The following is a 24,997-nucleotide window of genomic DNA, read 5'->3' on the forward strand; positions in this document are numbered from 1 at the left end:
CTGCTCACGATGTGGTCTCCTCTACATTGGGGAGACCAAACGCAGATTGGGCGACCTCTTTGCGGAACACCTCCGTTCAGTCCGTAAGGGTGACCCCGAGCTTCCGGTCGCCTGTCACTTTAATTCTCCGCTCCATTCCCACTCTGATCTCTCTGTCCTCGGCCTCTTGCATTGTTCCAACGAAGCTCAACGTAAGCTCGAGGAACAGCACCTCATCTTTCGATTAGGCACTTTACAGCCTCTGGACTCAACATCGAGTTCAACAATTTCAGACCATAACCTCGGCCCCTATATAATTTTTTTCTTTTTTCCCCCTTTTCTCTCTCTCACATGGCGGCTGTCGATCATTCTGCCATCGCCATTTACACCTCATCTAGAGTCATCTTTTGTTTCTTAACTTGTCCCGTTACCATCTCCTTTTGCCTCGTGCCATCATCCTTTTTGTCTCTTAATCTCTCCTACCTTCCAGCCAATCACAGACCTTCCCTTTTGTTTTTTCCTCCCCTCCTCCCTTTCCCTGCCCCCCTACACTTGCTTAAAAACGTGTTACTTCTCTAACTTTTTCCAGTTCTGACGAAGGGTCATCGACCTGAAACGTTAACTCTGTTTCTCTCTCCACAGATGCTGCCTGACCTGCCGAGTGTTTGCAGCATTTTCTGTTGTTATTTCAGATTTCCAGCACCCGCGGTATTTTGCTATTGTACCTCCCTCCATTGACTTCCTTTGGAACATTGGAACAGGGGTAGGCCATTCAGCCCCTTGAGCCTGTTCTGCAGTCAGTTACATCATGGATGATCTGTGCCTTAACTCCATTTATGCACCTGTGTTCCCCATCCCTTGATACCCTTATCCCAGTCTTGAAAATATCAATTGACCCCCAGAATCCACAACCTTTTATGAGAGAGCGCTCCAGATTTCCACTGCCCTTTGTGTGGAAAAAGTGCTTCCTAATTTCACCCCTGAATGGCCGAACACTAATTTTAAGATTGTGGCCCCTTGTTCTGGATTCCCCCACAAATGGAAATAGCTTTTCTGTATCTACTCTATCGAATCTCTTAATCAGTTTGAACACCTCGATTAGATCACTGCTCAAACTTCTAAACACGAGCCAAGTTAATGCAACCTGTCCTGATCGTTTAACCCTCTAAGTCCCAGTATCATTCTGGTGAATCTGTACTGTACACCCTCCAAGGCCAATATATCCTTTCTGGGACGGGACGGGGCGCTCCGGGACAGGTCTGACCAAGGCTCTGTACAACTGAGGGAGGGAGCTCCAGTTACCTGCTAGGATGTTCTTCATTCCTTGTAGGGAAGTGCCCTTCATCTGCTTGGTGCTACCTTCTTGATGGTGCTCGTGAGATTGAGAACTCGCCGCCTTTGGGGGAATGGGAGGGAATTGACCCTCCCACGTCAGTTACATTGCAGTGAATTTAAGGATGCTTTTTGCACGGGGAGATTGGCGGTCGGTTTATGTTGGCAGTGGCTTTCAATGGCTTTGCTATTGTTTTTGTTGTGTTTGATCCTTGTTACTTACCATAAATCTGCTGTCTGTCTCCTCCAGGCCACCCTGCAGTTCTGTGTGATTAAACCCCTCATGGCAACCATCACCATCATCCTGCAAGTGTATGGCAAATATCACGATGGAGACTTTGAGTAAGTTGGCACTACTTTTTAAAAAAAATTTCACTCCTCCAAGTGTAAGCTTTTATTATTGGGAACTTTTAAATCTTTGTACTGTTCTGTTAAAACTTTGTTTTAAGTGAGCCTTCCTCGGGGTTGTAATGCGAGGAGCTGGTTCAGGTACTTTGCTGAGGTCAACTGGAGTGAGGGAGTCAAAGCATTCTTGGGTTAACGACTGTCTCTGCTGAATTCAGCTTCCTTGGCTAAGTTACCTATATACCAAGCAGCTTAGTTCTCTGCTGTGCAGAAGGTGAGGCCGATACTGCAGAGCCGTAGAGAAGACGTCCTCTACTCAAGAGATACCCTTGGGAGATCGTAACTGATGAAACTGCTAATGTGTCCTTAAAGAAAAAAGGTGGGACTAACAAATCTAGAGCCCCCTGGATGTCCAGGGACATACAGGGTAGGATAAAGGAAAAAAGGGAGGCGTATGACAGATACCGAGGGCTAAATACTTCAGAATCTTTAGAGGAGTACAGAAAGTGCAGGGGTGCAATTAAAAAGGATATTAGGAAAGCAAACAGCATGAAAAATTCTTAGCAAGTAAAATGAAGGAAAACCCAAAGATGTTTTACAAATATATTAAGAGTTAAGAGGATAACTAAAGAAAGGGTATGGTCGAGTAGAGATCATGAGGGTATCTGTGTGTGGAGGCAGGAAACGTCGGTAGGGTTCTTAATCAATACTTTGCGTCTGTTTTCACAAAGGAGAGGGGCGAAGCAGACATTGCTATCGGGGGAGGAGTGTGAAATATTAGATGAAATAAACATAGTGAGAGAGGAAATATTAAGGGGGTTAGCAGCTTTAAAAGTGGATAAATCCCCAGGCCCGGATGAAATGTATCCCAGGCTGTTAAGCGAAGCAAAAGAGGAAATAGCAGAGGCCCTGACCATCATTTTTCAATCCTCTCTGGCTTCAGGTGTGGTGCTGGAGGACTGCTAATGTGGTACCCTTGTTTAAAAAGGGAGAAAAGGATAGACCGAATAATTACAGGTCAGCCAGCCTGACCTCGGTGGTGGGAAAATTATTGGAAAGAATTCTGAAGGACAGGATAAATCTTCATTTAGAAAGACACGGATTAATCAAGGGTAGTCAGCACGGATTTGTTAAGGGAAGGTTGTGTCTGACAAACTTGATTGAATTTTTTGAGGAGGTAACAAGGAGGGTAGATGAGGGTATTGCGTTTGATGTAGTGTATATGGACTTTAGCAAGGCTTTTGATAAAGTTCCACATGGCAGACTGGTCACAAAGTTAAAAGCCCATGGGATCCAGGGCAAAGTGTCAAGTTGGATTCAAAACTGGCTCGGAGACAGGAAGCAGAGGGTAATGGTTGATGGGTGTTTTTGTGACTGGAAGGCTGTTTCCAGTGGGGTTCCGCAGGGCTCAGTACTAGGTCCCTTGCTTTTTGTGATATATATCAATGATCTAGACTTGAATATAGGGGGTATGATTAAGAAGCTTGCAGATTATACTAAAATCGGCTGTGTGGTTGATACTGAAGAAAGAAGCTGTAGACTGCAGGAAGATATCAATAAATTGGTCAGGTGGGCATTACAGTGGCAAATGAAATTCAATTCGGAGAAGTGTGATTTAATGCATTTGGGGAGGGCTAACAAGGAAAGGGAATACACATTAAATGGTAGGACACTGAGTAGTGTAGAGGAACAAAGGGACCTTGGAGTGCATGTCCATAGATCCCTGAAGGTAGCAGGCCAGGTAGATAAGGTGGTTAAGAAGGCATGTGGAATGCTTGCCTTTATTAGCCGTGGCATAGAATACAAGAGCAGGGGGGTTATGCTTCAACTGTATAAAACACTAGTTAGGCCTCAGCTCGAGTATTGTGTGCAGTTCTGGTCACCACATTACAGGAACGATGTGATTGCACTAGAGAGGGTACAGAGGAGATTTACAAAGATGTTGCTGGGAGTAGAGAATCTTAGCTATGAGGAAAGACTGGATAGGCTGGGTCTGTTTTCCTTGGAACAGAGGAGGCTGAAGGGAGACCTTATTGAGGTGTATAAAATTATGAGGGGCCTAGATAAAGTGGATAGAAAGGACCTATTTCCCTTAGAGGGGTCAAAAACCAGGGGGCACAGATTTAAAGTAATGGGTGGAAAGTTTAGAGGGGAAATTTCTTCACCCAGAGGGTTGTGGGGGTCTGGAACTCACTGCCTGAAAGGGTGGTAGAGGCAGGAATCCTAACCACATTTAAAAAGGACTTGGATGTGCACTTGGGATGCTCTAACCTGCAGGGCTATGGACCAAGAGCTGGGAAGTGGGATTAGGCTGGATAGCTCTTTGTTGGCCGGCATGGACACGATGGGCCAAAATGGCCTCCTTCCGTGCTGTAACTTTCTATGATTCTATGAAACCTTTCCTACAGCACAGACTGGGCAAAAGGTGGCATCTACTCTTATTTGGGGCTACACAAACTTCTCTGTCTTGTTTGTGTACATTTGTAAACTAGGTGACTCGTACACCCACACAAGTGGAAGAACAAGTATTTTCCTGGCCACTTGGGTGGGGTTGTTGTCGCGAAGCCAACTGATCCAAGAACACTAGAAGTCGTGAACCAAGACCGCCCGTTCTGACGAAGGGTCATCGACCTGAAACGTTGACTCTCTTTCTCTCTTCACAGATGCTGCCTGACCTGCTGAGTATCTCCAGCATTTTCTGTTTTTATTTCAGATTTCCAGCATCTGCAGTATTTTCTTTTCGCATCTATTGGTGTCTGGTTAAGAGTGATGATGGTCAAGAAAGCTGGAAGAAGGTGACCTCCCAACCCTCTCGGCCACAGGCAATGCGTGACCTGGAGAGATGGGAGAGGGAAAAAAAGGCAGAAGGCAAAACTAGTGCATAAATAAATATATAATGTGTGTTTATGTATATGTTTATATATCTAATATTTATGTATGTGTGTGTGTTTATATATATTTAATGTTTAATATTAGTACAACTTCAGTCAATTGTTTGGCCATTGTGACTTGGAAACAACCTGAATCCAGGTAGAATATAATAACTCCAAGTGTCTTTAGTCAGCCAAATAAGGATTACCATTGGACACTGTTCAACAAATCAGCCTGTTGAGTAAGAACATTGTGGTAATAGGCTTTACAGCTGAGCTGTTTGTGGGATATTTCTACAAACCTCTAATATAGATAGGAACAGATGTAGGCCATTCAGCCCCTCGAGCCTGTTCAATTAGATCGTGGCTGATCTGTATCTTAACTACATCCACCCGCTTTGGTTCTGTAACCCTTACTACACTTTCCCAACAAAAATCTTCGTGAAAACAAAAGCAAAACCCTTCAAGCAAAGTTTCCCAATCTGTGCCATCCTGTTGTAGAGCAGAGACCAGGGGTGGAAAAATCTGAACGAGTCTGTCCAGGGAGATCCCATGCATATCTCAGAGTATCTGTCTTCCAAGTGGCATTGACAAAAGTCTGGACTCTGAGGAATAGAGCACACCCTAGCGAGAGCTTAAATAAAAGGGTGTAGAAAGTAAAAAGTGGGCTAGGTTGAAAATTCATTAAGCAAATGCTTGGAGATGCATTGAATCCTCTTGTTGTGAGCTAATTGTGCACATTTCAATTCCACAGTGTGAGAAGTGGATACCTATATATCACCATTATTTATAATATCTCTGTGAGTCTTGCACTCTACGCATTGTTCCTCTTCTACTTCGCTACCACTGAACTCCTCAGCTCATTTGATCCTGTCCTGAAATTCCTGACTGTGAAATCCGTAATTTTCCTCTCCTTTTGGCAAGGTAGGTATCCAAAATATCTATTATAAACATCCGTAAGACCTTTACTAAATTACTCAGTTGAGTAAAGAAGGATTAAAAAGGTATAAGGGACAAGAGAACCTAAAAATAAGTGACGGGGAGGAACTTGGTGGATTTATTAAAAAGTAATGGAGAAAATAATGGGACTTAAGATAGACAAATCTCTATGACCTGATGGTTTCCAACCCAGGGTATTTATAAAAAAAAAAAAAAATTAAGTCAGGAAATTGCAGATGTCATAATTTTTCCAAGTTCTCTAGATCTAGGAATTGTGCCATTTTAGATTGGAAAATTGCAAATACCACTCTATTATTTAAGAAGGGAGGGCAGGAGGAAGAAACTAAGTAACTATAGACCTCCTCCGTTTAACATCAGTTGTGGGGTGGAGTTAGTGGAATCTATCATTAGCGACATAATGACTGTGCACGTGGACAAATGTCAGCTGATCAGAGAGTCAGCATAGATTTGTGAAGGGTGATCATGTCTGACTAATCTAGTTGAATTATTTGAGGCGGTTACTAGTATGGTGAATAGGGCATGTTGTCTATATGAACTTCTAGAAGGTATTTGATAAGGTTCCACAGAAAAGAACCTGATGAAAAGGGATATTCGAAGAACAGGACATTCCTCAGATGTCCTAGTCAACGTTCCCTCAACCAAATGCAGATTAATTGGTCACTCATTTCTGCTATTTGTGGGGGATTACTGTGCACAAAATGGCTGTTGTTGGCCGATATAACGGTTACTGCACTCCAAAGCAACTTGTATGTGAAGCACTTTGAGATGTTTGAGAGATGTGATGAGACTCTAAATTCTGTTGTTTTGAAATAAATTTAGAGTTCGAGGAATGTTTTCATTCTGTTAATGCGGCACACGAGTTGTTGTGCCTGCTAACGTAGATTGGATCAATGTTCCCTCAGGAATGCTGCTGGCGATCTTGGAGAAATGTGGAGTAATCCCAGAAGTCCAGATTATTGACGGCCATGAAGTCAGGGCGGGGACAGTGGCTGCGGGCTACCAGAATTTCATCATCTGCGTCGAGATGCTCTTTGCGGCCTTCACCCTTCGCTATGCCTATCCTTCCCAGGTGTACAGGGAAAAGCGCGAGACCGCACAAGGTAGGAACGCCCACTGCTCCCGGCTCCAGCAGCTAGCTGAAGGAATGTGTAGCGCGAAAGTTACCTGTTTGGCTTGTCGGTGACTAAATGAGGAAATCGGAGCAGAAGGTACCTGGTTCAGTTCAAGGCACAAGATTTAGTTAACTGATCCCAATGTGGGGCAGCATTTGTCAGCTATCATTGGCCTGATTGTTCCTCAGCCAATGTGGGGGGAAAATCAACCACTTCTGATTTCTGCCTCTCTCTCTTATAGAGAGAAAGGGGGAAAAAAAAGATTCAATGTCAGGTGAGAACGGTATTGAGCTTGGCTTTGATGTCCATCATGGTTCCTCTCTGATCAGCTGACATTTGTTCACATGCCTGCCAACATTCACGGTCCAGTCTCCCTCTCGGAGAATCGCAACACTTGGCTGAAATACCAGAGAGGTGCCCAAGGAAGTGTGCTCTCCAGCACAAGTCCAGGCCTTCTGAGAGAGGAGAAAAGGAAGAGAAGAACCCGAATTGTTGCTTACAAGGTAGAAGAAGAACTTTCATTTTATAGCACCTTTCACAACCTCAGGACAAGATACTGTGGTCTGTCATTCATTCCTCTATCCTCGGTGGGTAGGACTGGCTGGAGAAGTCACTGGAACACTGTACTTCCAGGAGTCTTGTATGGACTGCCCCCCCCCTCTTCTCTCCCCCCCCCCCCTTCCCTCCCCTCTTCTTACCCCCCCTCTTTCTCCCCCCCCTCTCCCCCCCCACCCCCCCACCCCCCCACCCCTCTTTCTCCCTCCCCCCCACCCCCTCTTTCTCCCTCCCCCCCACCCCCTCTTTCTCCCTCCCCCCCCCCCCCACCCCCTCTTTCTCCCTCCCCCCCCCACCACAGCTGAGACCAGCAAATTAGACATGTTTCCACTTGTGGGGGCGACCCAAAACTAGGGGGTCATAAATATAAGATAGTCACCAAAATATCCAATCGGGAATTCAGGAGAAACTTCTTTATTCAGAGAGTGGTGAGAATGTGGAATTCGCTACCACAGGGAGTGGTTGAAGCGAATAGCATTCAAGGGCAAGCTGGATAAATACACGAGGGAGACAGGAGTAGAAGGATATGCCGACAGGGTGAGATGAAGATGGGAGGAGGCTCGTGTGGTGCATAAACACCAGCCTAGACCAGTTGGGTCTGTTTCTGTGCTGTTAATGCCATGTAATTGGGCACAGCTCGTGATTGTGTAAGGGGCCCTGGGGCCATTTGGGTTGGTGTGGCATCGTGTGTTGATATCTACCCTCTGAGGGAGCAGGAAGGCGAAGAAAACCTGAGAGACTCTCGGTAACTGGTCAACCTGTGATTTTTTTTTTTTTAATATCTCGCTTGACTGTCTCTCTCTCTCTCTCTCGCCCGCAGGAAACACGGCTCCCATGCAGAGCATATCCAGCGGGCTGAAGGAGACCATGAACCCCAACGACATCGTGCAAGATGCGATCCACAACTTCTCCCCGGCGTATCAGCAGTACGCGCAGCAGTCGACCAAGGACGAGGCGACACCCAGGCACAACGGGCACGTCTTGCCCCACGCACGCACGCACATTATGGGCCACCGAAAGACCGGCGAGAAGATTATCCTCATCAGCTCAGAGGACGAGCTCTAGACTTTGTGTAGTTGGTGTTTTGGGGTTTAAAAAAAAAGAATGAGATGCCGAGAGAGGTAGTGGCCAATCTTTCTCGTGCGTTCCAATCAGGAATCACACCCATCCCCGTTTCCTGGGAACCAGGATGTGATCTTTGGGGGGTTTTTTCCACGAGCAGCTTTGACTCGAAAGGGATTCCTAATTCTGAACGTAGAACCGAGTGTGGAGGCAGAACGGGGCAAAGCCTGGGAATTTCACTGAGTAAACCTGAAACACACACACGCACGCGCACACACACAATTATACGTACATACATACACACACTCAAACACACACCCACACACGGATCGGTCAGTCCCGCAGATTGCCCATTGATGTATCATCCATCCAAAGAATTTCCCACACTCGGTGAAAATGTATAGGCTAGCGTTTCAATTTCCCTGAGATTATCTCCAGACTCTGCATAAAGTCACTGCGGAGGATAAACCACGATTAAAATTTCTAAATACCTTATGTTTTTTAATGCGGGAGCTACGCAGTGCCCGTCAACTTTGTTGTAACAAAGTGTCAGTTGTTAGAAACGTCTTGTCATAATTGGCTCTTCTCTCCCAACCTCCTCCCCTCCACGCTGTCCCGGCTGAGAGATGCCATTTACAGCATGTCCATCTTCCCCATGCCCATAGACTGGTGCCATTATGGGCTCCATGCACCTGTCACTCCCTCCTCCTGCTGCATGATGGGGGTACGGAAGGGCAAGAAAATTAAATGCCTTAAAACGGGGAGGCAGGTGCGTGGTACTGGACACCGCTTGGGGTACCCGCGTTCAAATCCAGGCCGGTCTGATGGGATGGAACTCTCCACTGTCTGTGCAATGAATTTGGACAAGTCACAATAATGGACAATGACCCCAGCATAAAGCTTACCCTCATTTGACAATCTCTCCGATCGACTGGTGTGGGAGATGTCTGCAGCCGAAGAATGCTCTTCAGAGATTGCGGGATCTTGCTGTGCTGTACAGTTTGACACTGGGAGTGCTTGATGCTGACATTGAGGGGGGGGGGGGGGGGGTCCAGAATGGAAGGTGTTCATACTATGCTCAAAATTCAAAAACTTAAATAAAGGCAAATGCTGAGAACAAGATGACTCCTGGTCACAACTGACACCCCTTGTGTATTAAGAAGTTCGAGTGTGCCAACAATTACTTTCATTTCAAGAAGAGACAATGGGGGAAAAATTGGGTGAGTAGCGCCACCTGTTGGCGCCTAAAGAGGCAGTCAGTGGCTGTAGCGCCACTGGCTGCGCCTCCCGCGATATTCAGCAGGGGCTCTAATGGTGGCGTTGGCCTTTTGCGCTGCGCCGCCACCGATGATGTCATCGGTGTGCGCAGCGCCCCATTCGTGCCCCGATCGCGATATTTGGTAGCGAACGCTGCTGTAGCGCCGTTCGCTACCCGCGCCCGGTTCACGGGGCCTTGCTGCGCCGGCAGAGGCGCAAGTTAAGGTGGAGGTGCGGGGCGGCCGCTTTTTCGGCGGCCGCCTGCCAGCACCTCCGTCCCCGCGGCATTGCCAGCTGTTTCCCGAGAGCCCAGCACTTCTCCTTGGTGCCGGGCTCTTTTGCCGGCACTCGCAATCGGGGCTCGCACTGTTGCAGGCCCCTCCCCCTTAACAGTGGGAGGAAGTACTGCAGCGTGTGGCGCTGTGGCACGTAGCGCTGCGAAATTCACTTTCAGCGCCCTAAGAGGGACGCCGCGTGCCTCGAGCCGTGCCCTGTCTCCCTCTAGGGGCACTTCAACTGAATTTGCGGCGATTGCTAATGTGGCGATCGCGGCGCAAATTCCAGCGCCCAGGCGAACTTTGCGCCGCTTGGGCGCCTCAGGCCAATAATCCGTTTATAGGAAATCGCAGATAGAGACCCAGGTTCAGTACCAGATTCATGGCCAGCTGGAGAACCAGATTCAGGATCCCTAGGCAGTTTAAATTGTGTTGATGATTCCCATTGGAATGAGGAAGTAGAGCATCTTGGCGCAAGTTGGTTAAGGGAGTTGGGGTAGTTACAATTTAGATGAGCACAAAAATGCATTAAATGTTTGTGGGGGAGGGAAGGAACAATGAACGTGTGTGCTGAGCCCTACCTCTTGCTGTCGGGCTACGAGTTATAGGACTTGTCTGTTATGAAGCAACTTGTCTCCGGATCTTATAAAATCTTAATTATTTTGCCTCTGTTTCTTGCCCTGTTCTGGGACTTTTGCTGCTGTTTGATAGTTGCATTGTTCCAATGGGACAGCATGGTTACTGCAAGGGTGGAGTGAAGTTAGGGTTAAACCTAATGTGGTTCGTTAACAGATAATAACTCTATTCTGCACTGATTTTATCATTGTTTATCGGGGGGGTGGGTAGCTATTTGCAAAAATGTAATTTGTTAATTAACGTACATGACATAGAGTCCAGATACACAAGCAACATCCTGCTTCCCTCCCGATCGTTAACTCACTGGTTTGTGTCCAGAGGGAGGGGCTTCAGATGATGTTTCCCCAAGTCCCTGGTCAGGGATTGCTGAGCGGAGGCAATGTGATGCATCTTAGGAGTACAAATCAACCCCGCCCTGCTTCCTCGGCAGAAATACCCTCTTGGTATGTGGTATCGGTGTCGGCCGTGGCTCAGTAGGCAGTAGTCTCTCTCGCCTCTGAGTCAGAAGGTTGTGGGTTCAAGTCTCACTCTGGAGACCTGAGCACAAAAATCTAGGCTGACACTCCAGTGCCGTGCTGAGGGAGTGCTGCACTCTGAGGTGCCATCTTTCAAATGAGACGTAAAACCAAGGCTCTCCTCTGCTCCCTCGGATGGACATAAAAGATTCCACGGCACTATAAGAACATAAGAATTAGGAGCAAGAGTAGGCCATACCGCCCCTCGAGCCTGCTCCGCCATTCAATAAGATCATGGCTGATCTTGACCTCAACTCCACTTTCCCGCCTGATCCCCATACCCCTTAATTCCTTGAGTCCAAAAATCTATCGATCTCCGCCTTGAATATACTCAACGACTGAGCATGCACAGCTTTTTGGGGCAGAGAATTCCAAAGATTCACACCCCTCTGAGTGGAAAAATTCCTCCTCATTTCAGTCTTCAAAGGCTGGCCCCTTATCGTGAGACTATGCCCCCTGGTTCTAAACACTCCAGCCAGGGGAAACAATCTCTCAGCATCTACCCTGTCAAACCCCCTCAGAATCTTGTATGTTTCAATGAGATCACCTCTCATTCTTCTAAACTCCATTGAGTATAGGCTCCTTAATCTCTCCTCATAGGACAATCCTCTCATCCCAGGAATCAATCGAGTGAACCTTCGTTGCACCATCTCTAAGGCAAGTATATCCTTCTTTCAATAAGGAGACCAAAACTGCACAGTACTCCAGGTGTGGTCTCACCAGAGCCCTGCTTCTACTCCAACCTTCTAGCAATAAAGGCCAACATGCCATTTGCCTTCCTAATTGCTTGCTGTACCTGAATGCTAACTCTGTTTCTTGTACTAGGACACCTAAATCTCTGAACACCAACATTTAAGTTTCTCGCCATTTAAAAATATTCTGTTTTTCTATTCTTCCTACCAAAGTGAATAACCTGACATTTCCCCACATTATACTCCATCTGCCACCTTATTGCCCACACACTTAGTCTATCTATATCCCTTTGCAGACACACGGTGTTCTCCTCACAGCTTGCTGTCCCCCCCAGCTTTGTATCATCAGCAAACTTGGATACATTACACTCGCTCCCTTCATCTAAGTCATAGATATAGATTGTAATTAGCTGAAACCCAACACTGATCCTTGCGGCACCCCACTAGTTACAGCCTGCCAACCTGAAAAAGATCCGCTTATCCCGACTCTCTGTTTTCTGTCCGTTAACCAATCATCTATCCATGCTACTATATTACCTCCAACCCCATGAGCCCTTATCTTGCGTAACAACCTTTTATGTGGCATCTTATCGAATGCTTTTTGGAATTCCAAATATACTACATCCCCTGGTTCCCCTTTATCTATCCTGCTAGTTACATCCTCAGAAAACTTGAATAAATTTGTCAAACACGATTTTCTTTTCATAAAACCATGTTGACTCTGCCTAACCATGTTATGATGTTCGAAGTGCGCCGTTACCACTTCCTTAATAAAGGATTCCAGCATTTTCCCGATGACCAATGTCTGGGTAACTGGCCTGTAGTTCCCTGTTTTCTCTATCCCTCCTTTCTTGAATAGCAGTGTTACATTTGCTACCTTCCAATCCGCTGGGACCGTTCTAGAATCTAGAATTTTGAACGATCAAAACCAATGCATCCACTCTCTTCAGCCACCTCTCTTCGAACGCTAGGATGTAGGCCGTCCGGTCCAGGGGATTTGTCGGCTTTTAGTCCCATTAGTTTCTCGAGTACTTTTTTTCTACTGATAGTAATTACTTTAAGTTCCTCACTCTCATTAGCCCCTTGGCTCCCCACTATTTTTGGTATGTTTTTTGTGTCTTCTTCTGTGAAGACAGATACAAAATATTTGTTTAAAGTCTCTGCCATTTCTTTGTTTCCTAATATAATTTCTCCTGTCTCAGTCTCCTAAGGGATGAATGCTAGCTTTTGCTACTCTCGTTTTATATACTTGTAGAAGCTCTTCCAATCTGTTTTTATATTTGCTAGTTTACTCTCATTCTATTTTGTTCCCTTTTAATCAATTTTTTGATCGTCCTTTGCTGGTTTCTAAAGCTCTCCCCATCCTCGGGCTTACAACTATTCTTTGCAACATTATAAGCCTCTTTTAATCTAATACTATCCTTAGCTGCTTTAGTTAGTCACAATGGATCACTTTTTCCGTGGAGTTTTTATTTCTCAATGGGATTTCGAAGAAGAGCAGGAGAGTTCTCCCCGGTGTCCTGGCCAATATTTATCCCTCAAATCAACATCACTAAAACAGATGATCTGGTCATTATCACATTGCTGTTTGTGGGAGCTTGCTGTGTGTAAATTGGCTGCCGCGTTTCATTGGCTGTAAAATGCTCAGACAGCCTGAGGTCGTGAAAGGTGCTGTAGAAATACAAGCTCTTTTTAAAAATCTTTTTGGCCCAAGTTAAAATTCAAACAGAAATCTCCCTCCCTGCAAAAGCTCTGGAAGGGAGGGAAAATAAACAGGGGTAAAAAAAAAAACACTTTATTCTTTTCCTCAATAATCGATTGGCCTTCAAGCTGTCGATGTGAAAATTCCTTTTCTGCCCCAAAGCGTGAAGTGCCACGTTTTGTAAAGTACTTTCGGAAAACCTACGATTGACCCGCAGGTCCAGTTGACGAGAGGAACGATTGGATCAGACGGTCAATGTCCGGGAGCAGCAGCAGCCACCCTCTCCTTCCTCTAGCTCGACCTCCTGGAAATAGTCCAGGTGCTGGAATCGGAGCACCTCGTTGCCCCAGCTGGTCCATCCAGGCTGCAGGTTGCGGGCAAACAGCTCCAGGCACTCGGCGTGGGGTCTGACCAATCCCTTCAACACCTCGCCCAGCGGGGGCTTGTGAGAGTGAAGGGCGCAGGGCACGCTGACCATCAGCTTGCGGTCGGGCACGGGAACGCTTTCGGGGACGGGTTCCCCATCCCCAGCCAGCCGGTCTGGGCTTCCTTTATACCTCCCCAGTACCAGGATCTCGTAGGGCTTCTTGTGGGCGGAGTCCAAGGGAACCACAAACTCTCCGCGCCGGGTTACCTTCACCCAGTGCCACTCGGCGAGCACCTCCACCGACCAGCCGGGGTACAGCTCCTCCCTGACGAAGCGCCGGTGCCTTTGCCGATTGGTGACCCAGCTCACCACCAGGCAGCCCGGAGCGGAGAGTGCCGGCACAGGGAGCTCTTGGATTTGCCAGGGGAAGAGGTGGCTGTAGCCGCTGCTCCTCTTGACCGACTTGTTCTCCCAGGGCGGGTCCAAAGCGATCACGTCGTACTTTTTGTAGCCCAGGAGGGGCTCCAGGCCGGAGATGTCGGACAGGAGGAAGCTGGAACGCGGTGGGAGCAGGTACCTCTGCCCCATCAGCATCACCATCCTGGCGCAGTCCGTGCCGTTCTCGGTCAGGCGGGCGAGCAGTTCCGGCTCTGCCGCCAACTCTGCCTCGTCGCTTATCACCTGCACGGGCTGGTGTTGTTCCTCCGCCATCTGCTTCGCCATGGAGCAGAGCTCCACCAACATGGAGTCGGCAATCACCGGGGCGATCCTTCTCTTCCCGCTGTCTCCTCCGGCCGGCACTCCCGCCTCGGTGCGGCCCTCCCCCGCCTCGGTGCGGCCCTCCCCCGCCTCCGTGCGTCGCTCCACCAGCTTTCTGGTGCCGTCCCGAATCGCCAAGCTGACCTTCTCGTGGTACTCCCGCGCCTCGGCCTCTCCTCGGTTCAGTCCGCGACTCTTCCTCTTGCGTTTCCTGCCTTTCGGCCTGCCGTCTTCGGCCCCGGGCTCCTGAACTGCTAAAGTCCCGGAGTCGGCAATGTGGGGCTTCTCGATGTCGAAATATTCTGCCCTGAAAACGTACCTGCGGCAGCGAGGGTCAGGCGGACTGCGGTGGCAGCATCTGTACCACTGGTTGATGTACGACAGGTGATCCAGTAGCCATCCCACAGAGTTACTCCTGACCACAGACATCGCTCCCAACACGCGGAGCAAGAGTGTCGAGCTGGCCCGAGAGCCTCACCACCCCCTCCTAACTTGCCCCTTCTGCTTTCCCTCGTTTTGAAAGGTACACACACACAAAGAAATCTTTCTCCGCTCAACACCAGCTGGTAGCACAGTTGCGGTAACGGAACCCGAATCTTCAGGAAGCCAGGACTGCAATGAGGGAAATCTGTGGATTTAAACCAAATAAAAAATGTTTAAGTGTTTTTGCACTAAGACTGTGGTGAGCGAATATGAGCTTCATTGTTGAGGAACGGATATACAATTGATTTAAAAAAAGGAGCCATAAATATTCCATAGCCCACACAGGGCCAGTGCCGTGGATATAAGTCATTGTTCTGTGTTAAGTCTGCTACACCTGACCTCTGAGATATCATTGGAGTCACAGTGACAGTGAATCATTTAGACCCAGCCTCCACCCTCCACTCACTGACTTTGCTTCTTAATAGCACTACTTGCTGTTCATTTTTCAGCACCTTGTCGGGGTACGGTTCTCCCAGTGCTAGGCACACTCGCCCTCCCTGGCGTCCTCCGTCACACCCACACCCCTTCGGTCTCCCCGCCGCACCCTCCCCCGCCTGTCTCATTCTACCTCGCACCCCCCTCACCTCACCCACCCTGCCCTCACCCTCCCCCACCTCGCCTTCGCTCTCTCTGCCGCACCCTCACCCTCCCCCTGCCCCGCTTCACCCTCCAACGCCTCACCAGGACTGGGCATCGTGGCTGAGCCCAGAGGCACTGAGGTCCACCGCAGCACCTCTTGTGCTCCTAGCCTGGCACAGACAGAGGATCACATCTGGGGCCGTCCTGCTCACTAACATTGCCCCATTAAGCTATTGGGGGGGGATTGTTTTTATTTTAGCAATTACCCTTTCAACAGAAAACCTCACCTTTAGTGAGTGAATATGATCTTCCTTGTTGAGGAATGGCTATACAATTTTTAAAAAATGCCTTAATTATTCAAGGCCCACAAGAGGCCAGTACCATGGATATACAGGAAACTCTTAGGTATCCGGGACCGGCGTGTTGCCGGTTGATCAAAAATTCCGGATGACAGAGAGGGTTATCTACCGAGGCTATTTTTAACAAAGAAAAATTAAAAAATCGAGAAATGTGTAGTATACAGTAATTGGGTACTCACCTACAGAATGTTGTGTTAAATGGATGGTGGAAGATGTTTGATTAAGTACAGTACTGCCAGTTGAGGGTAATGCAATGCAATGACTACCAGCAGCGTGGGAGACACACAGTACCCCTGTAAAATGGCGGATCAGAAGAGACTACCAGCAGCGCGGGAGAGTCAGACTCCTGTTACAGGGTTATTGAGGCGTTCCGACTACCGACAGCGCCAAGAAGCCGAGTAGTGGTAGTTTGGAGAACTACCCCCACTGACTAACTCGGCCACGGCAGGAGACTTGGACTCGGACTCGGCAACATTTCCGGTTATTGAGATGTTGTTTTCGGAGTGAGAATTTTGCCAGTTAATAGAGAATTCCAGATATTTAGGTGCCATTTAAACGAGAGTTTCTTGTAAGTCATTATCACTGGGAGATGCATTTTCAGACCGTTCTCCATTCTGTATTTGTCTGTCCTGCTTATCATTGTGTGAACACTCATCAGCCAGCTAACCAAAAGCCAGCCGGAACAGACACTGTTGTATTAGACCAATAAGTTGTAGCCCAGTTACAATGGTTGAAAGTTCACGTCTCGGGGGGCAGGCTTGAGAAGGTGGTGGTGTTTTCCCCTGTACCTTAACCTACCTGCACAGTTCACAGTTCAGATGGACTCTTTCCATGCTGAGCTGGCCACTCCGCCACTGTGTCATGGCGTGGAACTGACTGCGCTTTGGGGTGGCTGCAAGGAGGCAACACCCCGGGGAGTGGCGGATTGAGTTGCGAAGTATCGAGTAGGAAAATCGAAATGGTGTGTCACAGACTGTGACACGAGCCCAGCACCTCCCTCAGTCTACCACACAGCGCCTTGTTCCAACAACTGGATAAAAAGAACAAACTTACTTTTACATAGAGCCTTTCACGACCTCAGGACCTCCCAAAGTGCAGTACTGAGGGAGTGCAGTACTGAGGGAGTGCAGTACTGAGGGAGTGCGGCACTGTCAGAGGTGCCGTCCTTTGGATGAGATGTCAAACCAAGGCCCCGTCTGCCCTCAATTGGACGTAAAGGATCCCACGATTTGAAGAAAAGCCGGGGAGTCCTGGCCAATATTTATCCCTCAACCAACATCACTAAAAAGCAGATTATCTGGTCATTATCACCTCTCAGGTGGACGTAAAAGATCCCAGGGCACTATTTCGAAGAAGATCAGGGGAGTTCTCCCCGGTGTCCTGGCCAATATCTATCCCTCAATCGACATCAAAAAAACAGATGATCTGGTCATTATCACACTGCTGTTTGTGGGATCCTGCTGTGCACAAATTGGCTGCTGCGTTTCCCACATTACAACAGTCACTACACTTCAAAAATACTTCATTGGCTGTAAAGCACTTTGGGACGTCTGGTGGTTCTGAAAAGCACTAAAGAAAGGCAAGTCTTTTTAATAAATGGAAATATATTTTTCAGAATATGTGTAAAACCTTGCTTCCTAATTTTTTGGGAATTGTTACTGTGGTGTATGTAACCTGTTCCATCTTAAGAGAACTACCTTAAGAGATGTACTACTTTCTCTTGGCTGCTGTATACTGTAATACCGGTGGTGACCACACCGGTATATAAGTGTTGTGTAGGGATTTGCTGGGCAGTTCAGCCCTGACCTCCGAATAGTAAAGACCTGTTAAAAGTTATTCTTGTGGTCTGTGTCCAGTGATTTATAATAAGCATAACTGGGACACACAGACTTAACAGTGGCGACGAGTCCGATCTTACCCTGCGGCAGTTTTACATCCAAGGCAGCTTCGTCCTCAGAACGGGCGTCGAGAAGAGGCATCCGCCCTCATCATCCTGCTGAGCACCATCGCACGGGAAGCATCGAGAAACCGGGTTAAAAAGAAAAATTCTGACCACGAAGCCCTCCATCAGCGACAGGCAGTGATTATCCCTTCTACCACGGTGGTGGGTAAGCCGTTCAGCGACACGAGCAGAAAGTCGGCCGCGTTGACTGTGGAGTGGGGGAGGGAAAACGGAGGAAAAAGGGCGGAGAACTCGACCACGGCCGGTGAAAAGGGCCGGGCTGCAATCGAGGCCGAGAGGCGCAGCGACTGGGGCAGCTTAAGGCACGAGAGCCGCGGAGAACTCAAACGCAGCCGGTGTAAAGGACCGGCCTGCATGCGGGGCTGAGAGGCGCAACAGCAGGGGAAGCGTGAATGCCCACAGGAACCGCGGGGGAGTAAAAGCAGCGTCGGGGAATTGAGAACCGCTGGGGAGGCGAGAACGGCAGCAGCATGGCAATCGCCATTGCAGCCAGCGGGGGAAGAAGGCAAACGCAGGAATCCGCCATTGTAGTCGGCGGGGGAAGAAGACGAGCGCGGGAAAGACCGCCAAGTGCGGGAAGCCGCCATTTTAGTAGGCGGGGGAAGAAGACAAGCGCGGGAAGCCGCCATTTTGAGAAAAAAGAAAAATTTAAAAACTTGCAAGGATGCCTAAACATGGGAACATTAATACCTTTGATAGCGATATCGAAGATTGGACCACGTATGTAGAACGCATGGAAGTTTATTGTAAAGCAAATAAGGTACCAGATGATGAGAAAGCACTAACCTTATTAAGCTCAATGGGTGCGAAGACATACGGGCTATTGAAGCACCTTCTGTCACCAGATAAACCGTCGGATCAGACTTTCGCGAATATTGTTACTGTCCTGAAAAATCATTTAAACCCCACGCTGCTGATGATAGCGGAACGATTTAAATTTTACAGAAGAACGCAGCTGAAAGACGAAAGCAACGCTGAATTTTTAATTGAACTGCGTAAGCTATCAAAGTACTGTCAGTTTGGAACAGGACTAGCAGATGCACTGAGAGATAAATTTGTGTGTGGATTGTTAAAAGAAGGAACACAAAAGCGACTGCTTGAGGAGAATGATCTTACGCTTGATAAAGCTGTCACTATTGCAGCATCGCACGAAGCCGCAGCGAGAGGCACTGCGGAAATGCAGCTACGGTCACCGGAACTCAGCACCAATCAAATGGTCTTGGGTACAGTAAAATGTTATCGTTGTGGAAAGACAATGCACGATCAGAACCAGTGCTGGTTCAAAAATCAGGAATGCAGAAAATGTGGCAGGCTTGGTCACATAGCTAAAGTATGCCGGTCAGGAAAGAAGACCAGCAACAAAAAGTCACCGCAGGAAAAGTACAGAAAGGTACACAAGGTGACAGAGAACAGTTCGAACGAACAGAAGTCAAATTCAGACTCCAGCAGTAATGAACTGGGTAGTCTAAGAGTACACAATGTTGGTAATGAAGCAGACCTCCAAACAATCTGGGTCACACTTCAGATAGCAGGAGTCCAAGTGAAGATGGAATTGGACACTGGATCGGCATTGACGGTCATGAATAAGCAAGATTACAAAAGGTTATTCCCACATATTCCCCTACGGGATACGGAGATTGTATTGAAAACATACATGGGGCAAAGAGTATACCCCATCGGGAAGATAGAGGTAAAGGTGGTCCACAAGGGCAAAGAAAGCCGAGGAATGGACTTATATGTGCTACCTGAGGGAGGTCCACCACTACTGGGACGGGAGTGGATTAGGAAAATAAATATGGACTGGCATTCCTTAAAAGCACTAACGGTAGATTCCGGTAAAAAAGATGTCAAACCTAAACGATTGTCCAGAATATTGGACGATGCTAAAGAGGTGTTCCAACAGGGACTGGGAACACTGAGAGGAATTACGGCAAACATCAAGGTTGAAGAACATGCAAACCCGAAATTTTTCAAAGCCAGACCGGTACCTTATGCGATACGACCTGCTGTGGAAGCTGAGCTGGAAGGGTTAGAACGTTCAGGAGTACTTTCTAAGGTAGACTGGAGTGAGTGGGCCACGCCCATTGTCCCCGTCATGAAGCGTTCATCGAGCAACAAGCCGGGGGAACCGGGGAAGGTTCGCATCTGTGGAGATTTCAAGATCACTGTTAATCCGGTGCTTCACATGGTGCAGTATCCGCTTCCGCGGATTGAGGATATCTTCGCTTCATTGTCTGGCGGGAAACACTTCACCAAGATAGACCTGGCGCAGGCGTACTTACAGATGGAAGTTGAGGAAGAGTCACGCCAGTATCTCACGATCAACACGCATAGAGGCTTGTACCGGTATAATAGACTGGTTTTTGGAGTGGCATCGGCTCCAGCAATTTGGCAGAGGGCCATGGAGCAGGTATTACAGGGAATTCCAGGCACACAATGTTACCTGGACGATATTCTGATTACAGGAGATGATGACGAGGAACACCTTGCAAATTTGGAACTGGTGCTCACCAGATTGAAAGAATATGGACTTCGAGTTAATCGCCAGAAATGTGAGTTCTTTCAGAAGCGGATCTCGTACTGTGGTCATGTCATTGACCAGGAGGGGCTTCATAAGTCTCCTGACAAGATCGAAGCTGTTGTGAAGGCTCCCGCTCCGGATAATGTATCCCAGTTGAGGTCGTTCCTAGGGTTGATTAACTATTACCATAAGTTTCTGCCAAATTTATCCACGGTGCTGCACCCGCTGAACGCTCTTTTGCAGAAGGGAGTACCATGGAAGTGGAGCGAGGACTGTAAGAGGGCCTTTCGCAAAAGCAAGGCATTGATCACCTCAGAGGAAGTGTTGGCTCACTTCAACCCAACGCTGCCTATTCGTTTGGCTTGTGATGCTTCTCCACTGGAGAGGCCAGTTGCGTTCGCATCCAGATCATTGACCTCCGCTGAGCGCAACTATGCTCAGATAGATAGGGAGGCTCTCAGCCTTGTGTGGGGAGTAAAGAAGTTTAATCATTACCTGCAGGGCCAAAAGTTTACGCTTCTGACAGACCACCAGCCGTTGGTATCCATTTTTAACCCTAAGAAGGGTGTTTCGGTGATGACAGCACAGAGACTCCAGAGATGGTCCCTTTTCCTAGGGGCACATCAATATCAGATCGAATTCAAAGGTACAAAGCAGCATGGTAATGCTGATGGGCTGTCGCGCCTGCCACTACCTACAGAGGAGGAGGCACCGACGGTTGACCCTGTTGAGTTATTTCACTCGACCATCATCGAATGTTTACCAGTCACCAATGCAAGTATTGAAAGAGAAACCAGGAACGACCCGACACTGTCCCGGGTCTACGAAGTGACAGTGAAGGGATGGCCAGCACATGGTGATCCACTGTTATCGGCATTCTCAGCAAGACGAGAACAGCTGTCCGTCTGTCAAGGAACATTGATGTATGGAACAAGGGTGATTATTCCTCCTAAGTTAAGAGAGAGAGTTCTAAAGGAACTGCATGAAGGTCATCTGGGGGGAGTCAAGATGAAAAGCCTTGCTAGGGCTTATGTGTGGTGGCCGGGTATCGACCAACAGATAGAGGATCTGACGAAAAGCTGCTCAGGGTGCCAAAAAGTGCAAAATGCACCTCCGATTGCACCGCTGCATCCATGGGAATGGCCTTCAACCCCATGGCAATGTGTACATATTGACTTTGCTGGTCCATTCATGGACTCCATGTTTTTAATTGCGGTGGACGCACATTCTAAATGGCCAGAAGTGATTAAGATGACTACCACTACCTCGGAAAAGACGATCGCGGTGCTAAGAACGATATTTGCGAGAAATGGATTGCCAGAACAAATATGTTCAGACAACGGACCGCAGTTCATGTCAGAAGAATTCCAGAAATTCATGAAGAAGAATGGGGTGAAACATTATACCTCTGCCCCATATCATCCGGCTACAAACGGGTTGGCCGAGAGATTTGTACAAACGTTCAAAAAAGCAATAAAGGCCATGAGCGAAGATCAGATTCCACTACAACACAAGGTGGACAAATTCCTACTGGCATATCGAAATGCCACTCATGCAGTGGCAAACCAAAGTCCTGCCATGATGTTCTATAACAGGAGGTTGCGGTCCAGGTTGGACTTGTTAAAACCAAATGTGCGGAGGGAAGTTGAAAACAAACAGTTCCAGCATATAAATAACAAGACCACTCGGAGTTTCGAAATAGGACAGCCCGGGACTATAAAAACGAGAAATGGCAATCTGGAACAATTCGGGCCAGACAAGGACCCCTGATGTACACGGTAGATATTGGTGAAAATGTAATACGGCGTCATGCTGACCAACTGGTAGAATCGAGAACAAGGGTCGAACCCATGGTTATGGCAGAGACAACCGTGGAAGAAGTTAGTGAACCTGAAGCATCTACCTCAGAAGTGAATGTACCTAATGATGATGTCCAATCCATAAGAGACCAACTAGATGAGTCACCCCAGCAACGAGAATCAGAGACCCCTGAAAGGCGTTATCCAACTCGAATCAGGAGGCCTCCTCAGAGACTGAATCTTTGAACTGTTTTGAATGAAGTTGTATATATATATGTTATTATGTTATGTTAAATGGGGATATAACTGTTAAGCTAAAAAGGGAGGATTGTGGTGTATGTAACCTGTTCCACCTTAAGAGAACTACCTTAAGAGATGTACTACTTTCTCTTGGCTGCTGTATACTGTAATACCGGTGGTGACCACACCGGTATATAAGTGTTGTGTAGGGATTTGCTGGGCAGTTCAGCCCTGACCTCCGAATAGTAAAGACCTGTTAAAAGTTATTCTTGTGGTCTGTGTCCAGTGATTTATAATAAGCATAACTGGGACACACAGACTTAACAGTTACTCTGAAACTGAATGTTAATTTGAATTAAAACAATATAAAAAACATTTGGATTTGATTGCAGTTACTTATTGAAGTACTTTTGAAGTGTGGTCACTGTTGTAATGTGGGAAACACAGCAGCCAATTTGCGCACAGCAGGATCCCACAAACAGCAATGTGATAATGACCAGATAATCTGTTTTTAATGATGTTGGTTGAGATATAAATATTGGCCAGGACACCGGGGATAACTCCCCTGCTCTCCTTCGAAAGTTTGCCATGGGATCTTTTACGTCCACCCGAGAGAGCAGACGGGGCCTCGGTTTAAACGATTCATCCGAAAGCCAGCACCTCAGACGGTGCAGCGCTCCCTCAGCACTGCCCTGGGAGAGTCAGCATGAATTTTGTTCTGAAGTCTCTGGAGTGGGATTTGAACCCACGACTTTCTGACTCAAACGCGAGAGTGCTGCCCACTGAGCCAAGGGCATTTGGTAGATCTGCTAAAGGAGGACTGCGATGCGTCAGATCTTTTTGTTCGGCAAGGGTATTATGAGTTACGGAACCAAGGCGGGTAGATGGCGTTAAGATGCAGATCAGCCAGGATCTCATTGAATGGCGGAATAGGCTCGAGGGGCTGAATGGCCTCCTCCTGTTCCTATGTTCCTTCCTACGGGTTTCAACATCTGCCGGCAGAGGCAGACACGCCTTGGTTTAATGTCTCATCCATTGGATGCAAAATTAGGCTTGGATAATCCCTCTTGCGAACCTAAGTCAAAATGTAACTGTTTATCCTTTCCTAGGGTGTAGTGTAAAAGGAAAGAAAGACTCACTTCACTGCAACAGTCTCCATGAAACAGTTCCGTGCCAGAATCTTCCAGAGCTCCTCCTTTTGATGCTCGGCTGGGAGACTAACTGGTCACAAATCTCAAGCATTGAAATGGAGGAACACTGACTCAGGATGACTGGCTCCTCATCCAACCTTGAAGAGTTACAAACAGGGACAGCTCACGGCAGGAAGTGACATCAGGAGGAGGAAGTTGCATCATGAGCAGAGCCAGATGGCACCTCCAATAAGAGTGTTTAACCAGCTCAGGGCAAAAAACTAAAGAATACTCAGACCGGCACCGGGGTGTCAAGGGTGTGACTTTTACACTGTAAAGGTGACTTGCGATGATAGTTGGTTCAAAATATTGTCCAGTGATTAAATGAGCCCTACAGGTTAGGGACAATAACGTCAACTTCATAGAATTATACAGCACAGAAGAAGGCCGTTCAGCCCATTGTGCCTTTGCCGGCTCTTTTAAATGGGCTATCCAAGTATTCCCACTCCCACTGCTCTTTGCCCAGAGCCCTGCAACTTTCTCCCCTTTAAGTCTTTATCCAATTCCCTTTTGAAAGTCACGATTGAATCTGCTTCCACCGCCCTTTCAGGCAGTGCATTCCAGATCACAACAACTCGCTGCGTTAAAAATGTTCTCATCTCCCCTCTGGTTCTTTTGATAATTATCAGCCCCCCCACCCTCTGGGCTAGGCAGAGGAACAGTCAGCCAGACCTGCCTGGCCCTGATCACAGTCCAAAGGCCCCCTGCTGGATAGTGGGTGTGGACGGGTGTCGGGTGAGGCCAAAGTTGGGTGTGACTGCACACCCTGGTCAAATAGCCAGCCTGGCCACTTGGGGACGCTACCAGAATGTTTGCAAAAGTGCCACTGTGGCTCAGTGAGTAGCACCCTCGCTTCTTGAGTTAGAAGGTTGTGTGGTTCAAAATCCCACTCACAAGACCTGAGCACAAAATCCAGGAATGACACTCCCAGTGCAGTACTGAAGGAGTGCTGCACTGTCAGAGGTGCCCTCTTTGGGATGAGACACTAAACCGAGGCCCCGTCTGCCCTCTCAGGTGGATGTAAAAGATCCCACAGCCACTATTTTGAAGAAAAGCTGGGGAGTTCTCCGCGGTGTCCTGGCCGATATTTATCCCTCAACCAACATCACTAAAAAAACAAATGATCTGGTCATTATCACATTGCTGTTTGTGGGAGCTTGCTGTGCCCAAATTGGCTGCCACCTTTCCCTACATTACAACAGTGACTCCACTTCAAAAAAGTACTTCATTGGCTGTAATGTGTTTTGGGACGTCCTGAGATCCTGAAAGGTACTATAGAAATGCAAGTCTTTCTTTTATTCAGCAAAAATCACCACCTTTGGGGGTGGGGAAAACAGCTAAAAAACACGTTTACTGTAAACATTGTCAACATGTGGGGCCTTCCACACCCTGAGCAAACCTCCAAACTCATTCTGTTTCATTTCTGTAGCTAGGTTAAGCTTCGG

General features: G+C 47.7%; 2 protein-coding genes across 3 annotated transcripts in view; one reads left to right on the forward strand and one right to left on the reverse strand.

Annotated features, from left to right (window-relative positions):
- tmem184a (transmembrane protein 184a) overlaps window positions 1-10,412 on the forward strand; it is a 53,935-nt gene extending 43,523 nt beyond the window's left edge. For both annotated transcript variants that reach the window (XM_086000224.1, XM_086000223.1), the window contains exons 6-9: window positions 1,562-1,653; window positions 5,281-5,450; window positions 6,389-6,586; window positions 7,974-10,412. In XM_086000224.1, coding sequence (XP_085856350.1) covers window positions 1,562-1,653; window positions 5,281-5,450; window positions 6,389-6,586; window positions 7,974-8,218 — 705 coding nt within the window. In that variant the 3' untranslated portion in view covers window positions 8,219-10,412. The remainder of the gene's footprint in view (window positions 1-1,561; window positions 1,654-5,280; window positions 5,451-6,388; window positions 6,587-7,973) is intronic.
- Window positions 10,413-13,369: 2,957 nt separating this feature from the next.
- mettl4 (methyltransferase 4, N6-adenosine) lies at window positions 13,370-15,223 on the reverse strand. Its single transcript, XM_086000222.1, has one exon. It carries the CDS (start codon window positions 14,845-14,847, stop codon window positions 13,537-13,539), a length of 1,311 nt encoding a protein of 436 aa, XP_085856348.1. The 5' UTR covers window positions 14,848-15,223; the 3' UTR covers window positions 13,370-13,536.
- Window positions 15,224-24,997: the final 9,774 nt, after the last annotated feature.

This window comes from Somniosus microcephalus, chromosome 11 (assembly GCF_052327205.1).
Source record: "Somniosus microcephalus isolate GS21.2 chromosome 11, FLI_Smic_1.0, whole genome shotgun sequence".
Lineage (NCBI taxonomy): Eukaryota > Metazoa > Chordata > Chondrichthyes > Squaliformes > Somniosidae > Somniosus > Somniosus microcephalus.

Coding starts and splice junctions, on each gene's coding strand:
- mettl4 (XM_086000222.1), bottom strand. CDS start 14,847: ATGTCTGTGGTCAGGAGTAACTCTGTGGGATGGCTACTGGATCACCTG.